Raw genomic sequence first — 18,205 nt, 5'->3', positions numbered from 1 at the left:
GGGGGAGAGGCTCCTTTGGCTCCACGGTGCTCCGAAATAACCTTCCATGAGGGCCACCCAAGAATTTGGTAGCTGGGGACTCTGTCCCACAGGTTGATGATAAAATGAAGTCAACTACTTCAGATAAAGAAGTTATGTACTCACCATAATGTTCCATCTGAGTAGTTGAACTTTATTTGTCATCAACCGTCCCTCCCTCCTTCCCCCTGACCTTTTCATTATGTTTACTTTGGTAGGCAGGAGAGAGTGCCTATGTGGCTCTCCTGTTCTTCATTGTTAGTAAGGTATATTGTATCGGGCTTATGTGTATGGTGTAGCAAAATCGATCTGAGGGAAGGAAGGAGATGGAGGGGTATTATGGGTAAGGGGAGGAGCTTGGAGCTCGGATCAGATGCTGGTGAAACTGCAGTCTCTAATCCGATCCAGATCTGATTCCCACAGGTTGATGACAAATGAAGTCCAACTACTCAGATGGAACGTTATGGTGAGTGCGTAACTTCTTTTTAAGGTTTAGGAGTGTTACTTTAGAGAAAATACTGTGAAATAAAGATAGTGGCAGTAATAGAACTGGTGAAGAAAAGGACAATAAAGCAAACATACAAAACTATTTTTTAGTAAGTATGGTTTTGTTAGTGATTTGTTTTTCAAATGTAGATCTGATGTCAATTTTCATTCTATCCTCAACTGTTGGGTTCGGATCTGAACCTCAGATCTGACTCTGCTGTTACTAAAGGTCATGGTAACTAAAAAGCTCTTGAGCTTCTCCCCTACCCATAATGCACCAACCCCTAACATGCCACAGATCTCATTTGCCACTTTTCTCAAAAAGATGTCAGCAGTTAGTTCTTGAGTTTCATTCAGATAAGTGCAGTTTATTCTCTTTAATCTCTTAAATTTCCCTTTATATATTATTCCCTTACTCTTTTACAGTATTATAACTCTTTTTTTACCATTGTTGGTAGTCCATTTTTCCCTTTTTCCTGTCTATTATACGTGCTAGTGTACTTTTAATACTATCATTGGTATTCTTTCTCCCCCCCCAAAAAAAAGCTTTAAATACTTTTTCTGTATTACTGTTATTTTCTTATAGTTGCTGGCATGTCTGAGAAAGAACCTTCCAGTTTTAAAAAGTGTCTGAAAAGTGGGTACAAGCTGCCTCTTTCAGACATGTAAACCTTTTTTGTTTATTGTTTAGGCCCACAGCATCTTCAAGCGGATTATTCTATTTGCAAGAACTTCAATCCCAGGGCTCTGGTGGATAGGAAAAATAAGCTTATCCTAAAAGGTTTGTTGTCATCTTCCTTTGGTGAGACTATCTCTGGGGATCAGTTCCCACCAAAACTGAAGTTAAGGAGTCCATATCAAAGTCTCCTAAGGCTTGTATTTCCTTGATGCCATCAAGGAAGATATTTAAATTGTATCTGAGAAATCTCAAAGCTCCTCCCCTTCGGATCCAAAGAAAATAGTAGATCCTACTTCCTCAGATCCGACAAAGAGACCTACTGATCTGACTGCTTCGGGTCAGATTATTACTCCAAAGGCCAGATATTCCCCTTCTTTTTATCCCGTGCCCTCCAGGGTCCCTTCCACATTTTTGGAAAGGTGCAGATCCAAGTCACGTTCTCTTGCCTCATCTTGTTCATCCAGGAGTTTGACTGAGGAAGATGAAGTTTCTCTCAGCACAGATCCAGATGGGTGTCTTATCAGCTTCTACCCCCTCTGGTTAGGAGGCCCATCCATCTACAACACCACCACTTCTTACTCCTTCTCTGATCTCTTTGGTTGCTTCAGAGCAGAGTCCTTGGATACAAGTCTCATGGGGCCATCTGGCTTGGCTCCCAAGATAACTTTATCTACCGATCTGAAGCTAACTGAGTGCACCAGCCCTGACATTTTTGGATCTGGATGACTCTCTGATCAGAAGCTTCCTTGTCAGATCCAAGGTGTTGGAATCGACTCCAACGGTTTCGGAACAATCTTTGCACCTTGGTGCTTTAGCACTGGATAGCTGGGTTCTGACTTCCTCCTTGGGGAAGCTGCTTTTGGGGTGGGGAAAGACAGCTGTCCAGAAGCCTGTCTTCTCGGAGCTGAGAGCTTCCTTTTCCCTGGAGCAGTCTGCTTTTGAGGTAGTGAAGAGGGTATTTTATGCTCCAACAGGACTGACGGATCCAACCCTTTCGGATCCTCAATCTAGTTCCCGGATGTCTCTACACTTGGAGCCTTATCATTCTGCACCACAGGAACAGCCAGCTTGAGACCCTAGACTATCAGCAGGGTTTCACATTCTCTTCAGATACTTCCCCAGAACCACCCCACTGATGAAGTCCCTATGAAGAGAAAGTGCAAGAGAAGGCACTTGGATTCTCCACATGAGTCAGTCACTGAAGATGCTGTTTTCGACGAGGGCGAAGGGTCCCCATGATCACCTCCAGAAGATGTTTGATTTGGAGATGTCCTTGAGATTCTTAAGCAGAGTTGTTGTTGGACCTCCAATAACCCTTCACCGTAGGAATCAGTATTCCTGGAGGCCTTTGGAACTGGATCATCTACCTCCTGGGTTACTCCATCTGCCAGCAAGCTCTTTGATTTGGTCTCTCAGCTGGCATGGAAGGAGCCTGACTCAGCTGAGCCAATCCCTAAGAGGCCAGACCAGATTCTGACTCTACCATTCAGGAAGGAGTTTTGGAGTAAGGGGGTACCTGTGGATGCCATGGTTGTGGCAGTAGCCACCAAGAAGGAACTTGCTGAACAAAGTTCCTCTGTTCATCCTCCTAACAGTGATCTAGGGAGATGAACAGGTTTTGGAAGCTTGTCTTTGCTTTAATGACATTCACTCTTGGGTCACTGAACTGTTTGGCACACTTTACTAGTTTACAAATGGACTTGATCAAAGAACTTTCAAAATCCCTTTCAGGAACCATTACTGCTGAGGCCCGAACAAAATCTTCGGCAAAGCACCACAGCTTATAATTGTTGCGGCAAGTAAAACCTTCAACGAAGCACCACAACTGAAATGATAAAAAATAACTTTAATAACACAAAATAAAAAATAAAAGCAGGAATGGAATAATAACGATAAGCGCTTTCAGCTAAAATAGCCTTCTTCAGATCGCCCCTGCTGAGGCCCAGTCTGTGGCCTCCCAGCTGGCTACCCTCCAACCCATTTCGAATTTATCCATAAGGCTCATTTCACACGCAGCAGAAGGTACGTCAAGGGCAGTGGGTTCAGGCAAATCCATTAGGAGACATGCATGGATGCACTTATGTGATTTTGCAGAGCCCTTCAAGTAGTCGTTCATCAATGCTTCCTTTGACTGCAGTTCCTTGTTTGGCCCAGAAGTGAAGGACACATTATCCAGGTGTGAGAAGGATGGAAAGACTCTCTCTTAAGTGGGCATACATTTTTCAATCCCTCAAAGATCCTTTTCTAAGAATCAATGAGGTGGTCTAAAAATGTGCTTCAGGAAGTTCCAGGGTCCTTTCCAGGACACATGTGAAGAAAGTTCCCCTTGGAGCAGAAGGGGGGAGCTCTAACAGACGATACCAACCCTGTGGTAGAGGAGGCCTTGATGGACCCTAGCAGCGCTTCTGAAAGGAGGCCCAATTTTCACCTCTAGGTAATTGGGGTCGATTTATCCCTGCACCTGAGAGCCTGGCTAGATATAACAAGAGATACTTGGGTGCAGAGGATTATTTCCATAGGTTATACAATTCCCTTTCCCTTCCACCTCCAACTGTATACAAAATTCCAGATGTTCCACCCAGTCAGAGGAAAGCAGCAGCAATTAAAATACAAAAGCTGCTAGAAAAAAGTGTCATCCAAGAGGTCCTGCCAGACCAGATAGAATCCAGAACCTACTCAAGATTCTTTTTAATGCCAAAAAACAGGGCACTGGAGACCAGTTTTGGATCTCAGTGACTTAAACAAGTCAGTTCGACATACAAATTTTTGAATGGTCATGGTTCAGTCCATTCTAAACTTCCTGATCAAGAATGACTGGATGTGCTTGATAGACCTTCAGGATGTGTGCTATCATATATAGATGGAGACAATCCGGAAGATACTTATGCTTCCGGCTGGCAGCCAGTTCAGAGCATTGCCTGTTGGCCTCACCACAGCCCTCAGGGTGTTTACCAAATGCATGTCAGTGGCGGCAGCTCACTTCAGACTGCAGGGATTCCCTGTGTTTCCATATCTAGATAACTGGCTCATTACTGCTTCAACCAGTCATCTGCTAACAAGAGCAAGGGATCAGGTACTTCAGACTGGTCTGATCTGGGGATAATAGATTATGACAAGTTTCGGCTACAGCCAGCTCGGACCTTAGAATTCATAGGTGCAGTCTTCAACATAATATCAGTGACAGCTTCTCTTCCTCTCTCAAGTGTACAGACTCAGATTCCACGTCAGGAAAATAATTCACAGTTCCAAGACTTTAGCTCGCTTGATCTTTCAAGCCTTAGGATCAATGCCCACTGCCATAACCTTGGTTCCTCCAGCCAGATTTCAAATGAGAAGTCTTCAGTAGATGCTAGCAACACAATGTTCAATTCTTTACCAGTGCATGTCAGCACAAATAAGAGTCACTCAGGCATGCAAGAGATACCTGTGGTGGTGGATTCAGTCAGATTAAGACCTACAAGGCTGTCCTTTCATTCTCTCTCAGCCCAAGGCCATAGTGACCACTGATGCTTCCCAGATTGGGTAGGGGGGGCACCCCCTGGGAAAAACAGTCCAAGGCACTTGGTCCCCCGAAGAGGCCAACATGCATATCAGTGTCCTATAGATGAGAGCAGTGCTTTTAGTGTTGGCAGGCCTTCCATGACGCTCTCCCTTTACGGACAATTGCAATTCAAACAGACAATATGTCGGTGATTTGGTACATCAACAAATAAGGCGGGATCAAATCTTATCCCTTGTGTTGAGAAGCACTCAGAGTATGGCAATAGACGATCTCATCCAACCGCTTTTCCATAGTAACACACATTCCGGGGAAGTCCAGTGTGATAGCAGACAAATTGAGCAGGTCCATTCTTCTACCTCATGCGTGGTCTGTCAACATGAACATGGCAGAAATGATTTTCTGCCAATGGACCAGCTTTGCTGTGATCTTTTTGCTTCTCCCCTAAACAACAAATGCAGTAGCTACTTTACCCTAGTCCCCCCTCAGGAGAAAGCACTGAGGGGATGCTCTACTTCAATCAAGAAAACACAAATAGCAAGCTTCACATAGGCAGGATCACAGATTTTTCTTCACCACTTTATTTGGTACCTTGGCCTTTCGCCTTCAAAGAATAGTTGCATTCTAGTGTTCCTTTCATTTATACCCCATTCAAGCCTTTCGCCTTCAAAGAATAGTTACATTCTAGTGTTCCTTTCATTTATACCCCATTCAGTATGCACACATATAATTAATCAATTAACTTTTTTAAAGGCATATGCGTCTTCAATTTCATTTAGATATATTCTTATAAATAACTATGTTTAAACTTCTAATATCAGGTTACTGTCGTGCATCACTCTAACTATACATTTTAACACATTTTACTTTTTACATAAATATCAAATACATTATAATGTCAAATTACCATCGATATTCAAACCTCTAGATTGCAAAGTTTTATAATTGATAATACATCTACATTCTAACTTATCCAATTCATCTTTAAAACTTCCCCCATCTCTAAAAAATGGTCATGCTAAAACACTGTAAAACAGACTAGCATTATTCCCCCCATGTGTGGACCAAAAGTGCTCAGTTACTGGACTAAACATATTTCTATTTTTAATGTCCTTAAGGTGTTCCAGAATTCTTACCCTTACCTTTCTCTTAGTCTGACCAATATACCATTTTTCCCTCTCACATCCACAGCCTATTATATAAACAATACCCTGTGACTTGCATGTATTCCCTTCTTTTGCCTTGTATAACCTTTCATTAATCTTTGTTCCATCCAGGTTTTTAACCCTACCACAAATACTGCAATTTCCACATGGCCACATACCTTCCATCCTATCTTGGCACAACCATTTTTTAGAGACTGGGGAAGTTTTAAAGATGAATTAGATAAGTTAAAATGTAGATGTACTATCGATTGTAAAACTTTGCAACCTAGAGTTTTGAATATTGATGGTAATTTCACATTATAATGTATTTGATATTTATGTAAAAAGTAAAATGTGTTAAAATGTATAGTTAGAGTGATGCACGATAGTAACCTGATATTAGAAGTTTAAATGTAGTTATTTATAAGAATGTATCTAAATGAAATTGAAGGCGCACATATGCCTTTAAAAAAGTTAATTGATTAATTATATGTGCATATATTGAGTGGGGTATAAAGGAAGGGAACACTAGAATGTAACTATTCTTTGAAGGCAAAAGGCCGAGGTACCAAATAAAGTGGTGAAGAAAAATCTGTGATCCTGCCTATGTGAAGCTTGCTATTTGTGTTTTCTTGATGCTCTACTTCAAGTCTACTTTATGCTTACCATCTGATTCCTCCAATTCCAAAATTTCTGCAGAAATGTGCCAGGTTGAAGAGCAAAGTCATCCTCATTGCACCTTACTGGCCTTGTCAGTTTTGGTTCAACTTCTGTGGCCATATTTTCTTTGCCAACCTTGGATTTTGGATCCGATTCCAGATCTCCTGTCGCATCTGACAAATATGGTTCATTTGGATATTTCAAACCTCAAGCTAATAGCGTGGTTTCTCCAATTTCGTTAATAGCCAGATAACCGATGCTCTCGTCACCTGTCCATCATATTCTTTTATCTTCCATAAACCGTCTACAAGAAAACTTTATAGAAGTAAGTGGAAAAGGTTTGTTTACCGGGCACAACAAAAACATATTCATCCCAGATATGTAACATACTTGAAGTTTTGGCATCAGTCTTTAAGGGGGTGGGGGGGTGGAGCTCCTTTACCATTAAAGTTCAACTAGCAGCAATATCTAATTTTCATTTTAGATTTGGAAATTTGTCTGTAGCCTCTTCTAAACTTTGTAAAACATTCTTGAGAGATCCCCCCATATAAAAATCCTGCTCTACCATGGGATTTGATCTTGGTACTGCAGGCCTTAATTCATTCCCCTTTGAACCAGCAGCTAAATGCAATCTTTAGTTTTCCAGGTCAGGAACTTTCTTTCTAGTAGCCATTACCTCTGCCAGAAGAATTTCAGAACTTCAGGCACCGATTTTTCATAAGGATAGAGTTACTTTACCTCTGTTTTGCTTCTTTCCTTCCTGAGGTGGTGTCAGAATCCAATATCAATCAATCTATTAATTTGCTAATATTCTTTCCTAAATTTGCAAATAAAGGTTAATATATGTTACATTTATTGGATGTTCACAGACAATTAACATTTTTAGTTACATAGGACAAAAGATATCAAGAAGACGGATCAGTTGTTTGTCTCTTATGCAGATTTGAAATTGGGCAAACCAGTTACAAAAGTAACTCTAGCTGGATGGCTGATTTATTGAAATTCCTTTATCTATAACAAATTGGGTCTAACCTTATCTAAGCTGGTAAGAGCTCATTCAGTTAGGTCCATGGCAACTTATTCACTATTTCTATCCAGGGCTTCCATGTCCGACATATGTGCGGCTGCAACCTGGACTAATCCTCATACCTTTATCATTCATTGCAAACTAGATCTGGTCTCAAGGGCTAGAGCAGCATTTGGCTCAACTGTGCTCAGGAATATCCTTGCTTAGAGTCCACCTAGGATTTAGGTAGCTGGGGACTCTGTCCCAACAGTTGAGGATAGAATGAAAATTGACATCATCAGATGAAGAAGTTGGCTGTTCACCATAATGTTCCATCCATGTTGTCCATTTTCATTCTTCCTCAACTTCCTGCCCACTTACACCCCAACTCAATATTCTTTTTGAAGAACAAGATGTAAGGACACCACTGCCCTTTATGTTGAGCTCCAGATATATCTTTTTTGTAGGATTTTTATGGATTTAGATGTTCATATGCATGCATATTGGCAGATATTACTTTACGTAAACCAGCAAACTGGATCTGAGGTATGTTACGGGTTGGTGCATTATGGGTAAGGGAGAAGCTCAAGAGCTTTTTGGTTGCCACGAGCTTTAGTAATGGCAGTCTGATTTGAGGTTCGTATCCGAACACAACTGTTGAGGAGAAATGAAAATGGACAGCACAGATGGAATGTTATGGTGAGTGCATAACTTCTTTATTCTGTTTTACTCTAATGATTTATAGTGATTTTTCCAGGGGATTAAGTGGGAACAGGCTGACCCCAATTCAAAGTGGAATTTTATTCAATATGGTGAAAATGAGAGGCTTGATTTTATTCTTTTGTGTCTTACCATAACATAAGGTTTTGTTATAGGAAAGTGTAACCTTAGGCAAGAGGAAGGGGTAAAAACTAACAAGTGAAGGTAGCTGGGTGCAGAATATGCAATGTTTGGTTAAATGTGAATGAATAGATGGTGAGGGAAAAAGAGGTGTGATGAGCATGGAAGGAAAAATGTCAAAAAATAAGAATTTTTAATAATACATGACAGCCATGTCAGCATCAAGGATGAACATATTTGACATTCTAAATTGATGTGGTACGGCTGCTCCTCTAAAAAATAAGTCATTCATGCAAACCTTAAATAAAAACTACAGAGCAGTATTGCATTAAAGAAATGTGTGGAAGAAAAAGAAGAATGTCTTCATAATATATTGTGTATTAAAGATTTTTGAAATTTCAAGTTCATCAGTTTAAAATTAAAGTGCTGTAATATGGAATACAGTATGTGGGTTAAAATGGTACATGGATGGAAGTTGTTTCAATAATAAAAAAAAGGTATATGCAGAATAGGAGATGTTTTTATGCTGTAGAAAAACACTAACTTTGAAACAGTTGCAGAAAGATGTTTATAGTAGTGGCAAGTATTGGGGGAAGCAGATTTTAAAATATCCTTAATGAAAGGTGGATTTCAGTGGTAGGATACTGCAATTAATTTATTGCTGTTTTTCTTGTTAGGAAAATAATGATGTTGGATTATGATGGCAAATAGATGTATAGAGTTTTTTGCAGTATTGATGGTATTGACAGTTCCGGGCTGTTATAAGTGCAATGTATGGGAGTTTTAACAGCCATCTGAGCTGCCTCCAACTTGGACTAGTTCTTGGTTGTGAATGCCTTATCAGACATGTGATGGGTGATACAGGGGCACAGCAAGAGGTTTTGTGGTTTCATTCTCTGCTGGGATGACTTCTGCACTTTCTCTGGGTAATCTGGTTTCCTCTCACATCCCAAAGACATGCAGTAAGTGGATTTGTTACTCTAAATTTGCCATAGGGGTGGGTGAGTGGATGTGTGTGTATGTTCTCGTCACTGCTGAGGTTATACTCCAGCCCCATGTGAAAAATAAGAAAAAAGGGGGTTATGGATGGATGGAGTATGGTGTCTGGATGCTTTTATGATAGTAAATTTAATACTGTGCTTTTTGCAGTCCAGAAAATGTTGTTGCATTTATTCCAAGGAGTAGATTTGTTTATGTTTGTTTGATTCCACCTGTAGGAAGACATAAAGATATATGGTAAGAAATGTTCATGTCAGTGGTATGCACCCTATTAACCCCTTCCTTCCCCCCAAAAGTATCTGTATCACCTTACTTTTCTTGCACAGTTGAATGATAATATAACTTGTCCTGTTATGTTAACAGGCTTGGATCACAAGTTATTAAATATTTTGACATTCTAATTGGCAGAAGGGGTGGACCAGTGGGGAAAAAGCCTCCTCTTTGCAGTCAGGGTGGCACATACCAGGATGCCTTTATATCTTCTTTGAATTGCTTTGTGGATCAGGTGGGTGTACTGGGGCGTAGCAGGTGAGGGATCATAAAGGGCAACAAAAACCGATGTGGAAAGAAAAACATCCTGGCAGAATGCCTTAGAATAAAAACATCCACATCTGCTGTAGCATATTGTGGTGACTTCCCCTTTCTGTGCAGAAAAAAGCAAGTAGGACATGTTAGCCATAATACACATTTGACTCTCTATAAGAATGGTATGATGTAGTTACTTAGTTGGATTAGTAAGGGGGAAAGAAATTTTCAAACAAAGCAGATATTCACATGTAGTCAATGAATATGTGTAAAAATACAAAGCTGAACATCTACCATAACATTTTTTGTTTCTTGTTTCCTTTTGGCAGTATATGTTCCATGGCACTGTAGTCACAATAGAGAACTTCCTGTCATGGAAGGCAACATTTGATGTAGAAATGAATGAAATCAGAAAAAAGAAACAAAAAGAAGAAGAACAAATGGGCAAAAACAAATTGACAGGTATTGATTTGTGCATATCTAACATGTTAAGTATGTTATTGATCACAGGAGTTGTTTTCAGAATCAACTTATCCTTGCTTGATTTTCGGACATAAATTGAATCCTCCATAATTTAAACAACCTTAACAGGGACCTAAACAGGATTCTCATTCATACATTGGTAATCTCATTTCCATGTTACAATGGCGTATTCAGGGAGTTTTTATGATGAGGCATTTTAGTGAAGGAAATGTAATTTAATCTGAAGGAGTGTGTATGACTAAATGTTATCTTAGTTTCAGAGGTATTCTGGACATATATTATGTTTTTTGTAGTGAGCAAAAATTGTAGACCACCCCCAGATCAAACGCAGTATAACATAACATGGCCGATTCACTGTGAAATGTCTGTAAAAGCCTGCCTTCACTACTTATGTGTAGGAAACCATGTCTTGGTCACGTTTAGACAGTTCTTAGTATACCTTTCATGAATTTATGCTTGGATATACACACATGCATACTGCAACTAGAAATGCCATTCCAAAGGGAACTTAAATACAAGTCAGCACTGAATATGGCTGTGTTTTATAGTCATGGCAAGCATAAAGACTGTATGGGTTAGCCTCTTTTAGTGACTGGAAATGTTACTGTTTTGAAGAAAAGTGTATAATGTTTTACTTGTCCTGCAGTGGTAACTCAGAACAGTTTTATTTGGAACATGTACTGCATTCTACACTAGGGTTGCCACCTTTTCAAATGCCCAAAGTGGGACATTTTTTGAAGTTTTGCAGGACAAAACATACCCATGGCCAGTGCAAAGGACAGAACTTCACTTTTTTTTGTCAAAATAAAAGCTTATTTTTGTAGCATTTGAGTTACTTATGTTGTTCTATATAATGTTTATGTGTACCAGATACAGTGTATTATGCAACTATTAAAGAAAACTTAAGAACTATATTTTTGTTTTAAAATCTCAGGACATTTGGCATTTTTTAGTTTTTTTTTCTGCAGGACACAACTGCCCAAAGTGGGACCCTCCCTTGCAAAGAGGGGACAGGTGGTAACCCTATTCTACAATGTGAACATATGTGATAAATCCACTCCATACTGAAATGAAAATAATGCAAGTTGATAGTAATGTCAGTATGATTTAAAGACCATGAAAAGTGAGCGAAGATATAATTAACTTTTTATTGTGAACAAGACTCATCATAGTAGTGTTAAGGTTACAGAAGGTTTTTTAGTGTTATTGTATTTACATATCATCCTTGGCAAAGGTAGTGATGGATTCACTGTCTTGTGTGGCAGAAAAAATTCCCGTATGCATTCACAGTGATTCCTTATCTCATCTCAAAGATCAGGAAAGACCACAGCTTATTATTATTTTTGTTGTCAAAAAGGGTGAGGTTTCCAGCTGTCAAATGGAATGAGCTCTCATTTGTTTATGGTAGTACCCTGTACTCCCCTGCTTTTTCAGCATGCAGTTGGTTTTGACATCTTAAACACTTGTTTGACTGTGGTCTTGTTATTCCATGGGCAGGGTGCATATTTCAGCTGTTTCTGTTGCATCATGACCTTGTTGAAGGCAGAATCATAATCCAGCACTTGGCTGGTCAAGCAGTTTTTTTTTAAAGTTACTTCATCTGCATCCCACTTTTGAAGAGCCTTTGCCTTCTATGGGAAATGAAATTTCATGACTGACCATGCCGTCTTTTCAGCTCTTTGAACCTGCTTGTTATGCAGTTCTGAAGTTTGTTTCTTGGAAAATTGTGGTCATCGCCTCTCTGCATAGCATTGTTTTATATATATATATATATATATATATATATATATATATATATATATATATGGGTCACCTTCAGATGCCCAAAATCGCATTTCACCGACACGGAATCCGACGGGTCGAAAACACCGACAACGCAGATGACGAGACAAGGTGTGAACCCGACGGACTCGGTAAGTGTGCGATAGAGTGAGGGATTTAGTGTTAGGGAGCGGACAGGTAAGTGTGCGATAGTGAGGGACTGTGGGTTTAGGGGTGGGTTAAGTGAGTTAGGGTTAGGGTGCAGGTAGGGTGTGTGTGCGATAGTGAGGGACTGTGGGTTTAGGGGTGGGTTAAGTGAGTTATTGTTAGGGTGCAGGTAGGGTAAGTGTGCGGTAGTGTCGGACCTTAGGGTTAGGGTTTGGGTTAGGGATAGTGGATATGTTATGTAGTGTACTGTGTTGTTTACGTGTAGTGTGTTGGTGTAATGGTATTCGGTGTTTTGCGTTGTCGGTATTTTTTGTTGTCGGTCTTTTGGTGTCGGTGATTTGTGTGTCGGCGGTTTGGCGTTTCGGGCATCTGAAGGTGATCCATATATATATATATATATATATATATATATATATATATATATATATATATTATGTTTAGTTAATTGGAATAAGTTAAAAGGGTCAGTTTCATCCAATCCTTGTTACAGTTTAATGTAAAACAAACACAGTAAAATATATTTACATGTGTATTGTATATAGAGATGCATATAGTCGCTGAATAAAGGTCATTTACCTGGGTTACATTACAGTGGTTTCATGAAGTTTTCATCACAAAAAAATGTTTTACTTGTACATAGAGAGTACTTCTACATGGATATCTAATTGCTTTAAATATTGGACAGTTAGCTTATAGTGATGAGAAATAATTAATGATTTTAAAGCTGATATACAACAACAGTCTCAGTATATTACAGGGAATTTGGTAAATTAAACTAAGTAGAACATTGTTACTGATAGTGGTATGATATCTGAACTTGAGAAGGCTTACATAAAGGTAGAGTAAGAAAAGTTTTGAGAATTAAAAGGGTAAGGTAAAGGAGACAATAGTTAACTTGCTCCATGTGCTTTATAAGTCAAGGACTTTAGTATATGTTAGGATGTTGTCAGAACATGATGGGAAATTATACCTAAGCAAAGTAGGTTTTAGCATATAGGGAGATTAGTCTGCATGCATGAAGCACACATAAGAGGACTGGGTAAGGCAGTGCAATTTAACAGCCTTTTTTTTTTTGGTTTTTGAAGGTTGAGAGGATACCTTTGTTAGTAATGTTTAACAGTGAGGAGTTCAAAAGCTTATGGGCATGTTATGAAGAAAGTATTGAATACACAAGTTGAGTAGTGTAAGGTTATTGCTAGTGATGATTTGAATATTGTTGAGGAATGAAATGTTCTAGTTTTCAATTGAAGCTTATTTACTAGTGAGTGACTGAGGTACAGTAGCTTGCAAATTAAGCTGCCTAGTATGTATTGGGATTGGAGAGGTAAATGGAAAACTTGTTAGTTTAGGCTAAGGAGGTGCAGTTGTTTTCCGTTCTAGGGGATGTGAATGTGAAAGGACAGGTTCTGTTTAACTCATTAACTCCGGAGAAGCTCATAAAATGCTGCCTGCTTACTTCCACCATAAGAACAACAGTGCAGCCTGAGCTGATTTTCAGATAATCCATGTGTAATACCATACAGGAAAGAAATGTTCATAATTCTTTAACCATAAGAGCTAGACTAAAAATGTAAATGCAGAAGCTGTTCAGACACTGACCTTTTCAACAATGTAAATGTTGATAAGCGTGTATGTAAGTCAATATTAAATATTTGCCAAGGAATGCTGATATTGTGCGTATTTTGTATCTTTTTGGTACAATATATCACAATATCACAGTGAATGTACCATGTAGACCCATACAGTGTGTGATTAATTTGTTTGTATGAATGTCAGCTTTAAAATGATGCCTTAATCATTGCTGTGTGATGCCCCAATGTTCTTCGTCTTCCCTTGCTGCAGTCCTGACTATTGGGTATAGTCCGCGTCCCAGTCGGCCCGAATACCAGAGTATAAGGCTGACGTCGGTCATGGCGCCTTAGACTGACGTCAGTACGTCAGGGTACTAATGAGCATGACCGACGTCATTTCCTCAGTCTTTTTTGCCGCATGGTCCGATGCAGAAGCAATTTTGCGAGTGCAGGTTGGCGTTCTGAGATTTTCCGAAACCGGAGTTTCAGACCGAGTACAGAGTTGGCTAAGTAACCCTGTTGGGAACATTTTGGTTTTCTTGCCTCAGTATATTACCGGATGTCAGAAAAAGTGAATAACTGTATTTCTTGTGGGAAGCAGATACCGCATAGGGATTATCATACATTGTGTATACCTTGTTTAGGGCCTGAGCACGACGTTGTTGGTTGCGCTCTTGTGCTAGATTTAATAAGCGCACTATTAAGAGGAGGCTTGATTGTGCTAGGTTAGTGTTTGGGAAGCGTTGCAATTATACTATGCCGTCGGATGCTCCGGCGCCTGCTTCATCTAAGAAGCGCAAGGACAAAACAGTGAAGTCTAGGGGTGAGGAACCGGCAGTCCCGGACGTCGGTCCTTTAGAAGGCTCAGGGGAGCCAGAGGTTTTGCCAGGAGTCTCTATGGAGTCTCAGGCAGATACTTTACTGTTACAGGATGTGCCCTCTCAGGAAGTAGGCCAGGCTGAGGGGCCTTCTCAGGTAACTGTTCTTCCCTCTCTTCCCAAGGTAGTTAGGGCCTCTCCTTCTGTTTCCAGAGCTTCTTTTAGAGGAAGGCCAAGTTCAGCTTCTGTAGGGGCTTCTCCTAGCATTTGGGCTCTGTGCCTAAGAAACATATGCTTAAAATGGCTGAAGATTTGATTACTCTGATTAGAGGTTCTATGCCCCACCTGATAAGAGGCCTAGGGTGGAACAGGAGTTTGATAGTTTTGAACAGTGTTCACAGGCTTCAGAGTCTTCTGTGGAAGACTTGCAAGAGTTTCCTGCTTATTCTGATTCTGATGTGGATGATTCCACTCCTTCAGCTTCTCCTCCTGAGGATTTTTCATTTTCAGAGACTCTTCACTCCATGAGGGAGCACTTTAAATGGGAAGGCCAAGATTACTCTGACTCCAGAAAAAGGCTTAGGGAATTCTTGTTTTGCCTCAGCATAGGCCCTTAGCTATTCCTCCTGTGTTGAATGTGGTGGAGGATGTTTTGCAGAGGCTTCTCTGAACCCTGATTCCTTGCCTCCTGCTCCTGTTAAGCCTGATAGGTATTATAGGGTGCCCGAAGCTCATAAGTATTTGTTTAAGAGTCCCAGGGCGGACCCAGAAACTGTTTCTCAGGGGCCTAAAGGTGTTAAAGCTTCTGTTGTTAAAAATCCTGTACCCTCTGATAAAGAGGCAAGGGCTTTGGATAGGTGGGGTAAGAAAGTATATACTTCTTCCACTCTAGCCATGAGGGCGTTGAATTGTCAATTTCATATGCTGAAATATCAGAATTATCTCCTTTCACAATTGAAATCTAAGGTGGATGCTTTGGCGGAAGGTATTGAGTGTAAAGAATTGCTGGATTTGGTTCATGTGTCTGAACAAGTGGGTAAGCATTCTTTGCAGTGTGGTTTTGATGCTGTTCAGGCCTCCTCGAGGGTGGCTGCTACTAGTTCTGTTCTTCGCAGACATGCATGGTTGAAGGATCAGACTTTAGCTGAGCATGTTAAGACCAGGATTTTGGATGCTCCTTTACAGTCTGATGTGTTGTTTGGACCGCCTGTGGAAGCAGTTTTAAAGAAAATGGAGGACAAAGCTAAGTCTATGCAGACTGTTAAAGATTTTTGCAGGTGCAGCCTCCAAGTTTAGTAGAAATTGGCCTGCTAAGGGGTGGACATATCCTGCTTATGGTTCCCAGTCTAGGGGTAGATCTAGACGTGGTAGGGGCAGGGCTCAAGGTTCGTTTAGGCCTAGATCAGACAGTTCACCTGCTCAGACTTCTGGTGAGGGCAGGGGTCAGTCCTTTCGTAAGCAGAACCAATGACCTGCCTTTTCAGCTGCCAGTGGACTCTCGTCTGGCAGCTCCTTTGGGAGGAAGATTGTCTCTTTTCAAAGAAAATTGGGATTTAATCACTCAAGACAGATGGGTGCTGGATATCATTCATCACGGTACAGATTTTATTTCCACACAATGCCCCTTTCAAAGGCATGCCAGATGTTCCTCCTCCACAAAGAAAAGAGGCTCTCAAGCAAGTTTCTCAGTTACTCCAGATAGGGGCTATTCAGCCAGTCCCTGTGTCAGAAAGGGGCTTCGATTTTATTCTCGCCTGTTCCTAGTACCAAAGAAGGGGAACACGTGGAGACCAATTTTGGATTTATCTATCCTCAACACTTATCTGGACATTCCCAAGTTCAAGATGTTGACGTTACAGCAACTGTTACCTCTGCTGGGCAAGGATCACTGGATGGTAACTTTGGATCTCAAGGAAGCTTACCTTCATGTGCCCATAAGGCTAAGTTGCAGAAAGTATCTGCGGTTTCGAACTGGAGATTTTCATTATCAGTTCTCTGCATTGCCCTTTGGCTTATCTACTGCGCCCAGAGTATTCACAAAGGTTCTGGCTCCAGTGATAGCTTACTTCAGGCTTCAAGGCATTCAAATTTATCCTTACTTGGACGACTGCCTGATTCTGGCTCAAGAAAAGAACACCCTCTAGAGCATCTGAAACATGTCATAGCAGTGCTAAGATGCCTAGGTTATTCTGTGCGCGAAGTAAAGTCCAGTCTAGTACCCTCTCAAGACATGTGCTTTCTGGGTGTGAGACTGAATACAGCAGCCCAGATGGCCTTTTTAACCCCGGACAAACAAAAGAGTCTGTCACTTTACTTCCATCAACTATCTCATCAGTCCGTGCTGACTGCAAGGACAGTCCTTCAAGCATTAGGGTTCATGGCATCTTGTATTCTGGTGCTTCCCAATGCCAAACTGCATATGAGGAAGCTGCAATGGTATCTCAAAAATGTATGGACACAGCACTGCCAAGATTTGGACACTGTCATTCAAATAATACCTTGCCTTCAAAAGGAATTCTTGTGGTGGGCTCAGGAATGTCACCTAAACAAGGGACTCTCTGTGACCCGGCCAGAGGCGAGTCAGATTTTAACGACAGATGCCTCGGACACTGCTTGGGGAGCTCATCTAAATGGAAAGTGGATACAAGACAAGTGGCCTGCCAGACTACAGCATCTACATATCAACATGAAGGAGATGTTAGCAGTCCAGTTTGCATTGATGGCGTTCAAGGAGTTACTTCTTCCAGGGCAGGTGTTGATTCTGACAGACAACACAACTGTCATGTGGTACATCAACAAGCAAGGGGAACACATTCTTATCCTCTATGCAGGCAAGCAATGATTTTATGGGAGACTGCGTTAAGCCTGCAACTGACTCTTCAGGCAAGGTTTCTGCCAGGAGCACAGAACTCCCTAGCAGATGTATTAAGCAGACAAATCATGGATCCCCACGAGTGGAAACTGGATCTTCATGTATTTCAGAAATTGACAGTGTCATGGGGAACTCCAGACATAGATCTGTTCGCTTCTCCACTAAACCACCAGCTGCCAAAGTATTGCACAAAGGGGTTTCATCACACAGCTTGGAAAGTGGATGCTCTGTCTTTCAGTTGGAAAAACCTTCATGTCTATGCTTTTCCACCTCTACCTCTTCTTCCAAAGGTATTACTAAAGGTCAGACAGGACAGGCCAAGGATGATTTTGATAGCTCCAGATTGGCCTCGGCAACACTGGTACCCGCTTCTAAGGAGTCTTGTAAAGAAGCCTCCATGGCCTTTACCTCTGATTCCTCATCTGTTATCTCAGAAGGACGGTCATCTGCTCAATGTCAAGCTTCAATCTCTCCATCTCACAGCTTGGCATATTCTGTGTTAAAACATGGAAGGTCTCAGCTTCCTCAACAAGTTTTAAATGTGATTATGGAAGCTAGAAGGCCTAGTACTACGAGAGTACGCAGAAAAATGGAAGAGATTTTTATTTTGGTGTACAGCAAAGAATTTGGAGATTTCAGAGCCTAATTTGAGTGTGGCTCTTCAATATCTTACTG

The 18,205-nt window shown here is 40.8% G+C and overlaps 1 protein-coding gene across 1 annotated transcript in view; it reads left to right on the top strand.

The window, feature by feature from the left end:
- RWDD1 (RWD domain containing 1) overlaps window positions 1–18,205 on the top strand; it is a 659,575-nt gene that overhangs the window by 472,591 nt on the left and 168,779 nt on the right. Inside the window, exon 5 of the mRNA XM_044063486.1 lies at window positions 10,187–10,319. Coding sequence (XP_043919421.1) covers window positions 10,187–10,319 — 133 coding nt within the window. The remainder of the gene's footprint in view (window positions 1–10,186; window positions 10,320–18,205) is intronic.

Source organism: Protopterus annectens, chromosome 1.part0 (genome assembly GCF_019279795.1).
Source record: "Protopterus annectens isolate FY-2018-M chromosome 1.part0, PAN1.0, whole genome shotgun sequence".
In the NCBI taxonomy this organism is placed as follows: Eukaryota; Metazoa; Chordata; order Ceratodontiformes; family Protopteridae; genus Protopterus; species Protopterus annectens.
This window is presented reverse-complemented; position numbering and strand designations above follow the sequence as displayed.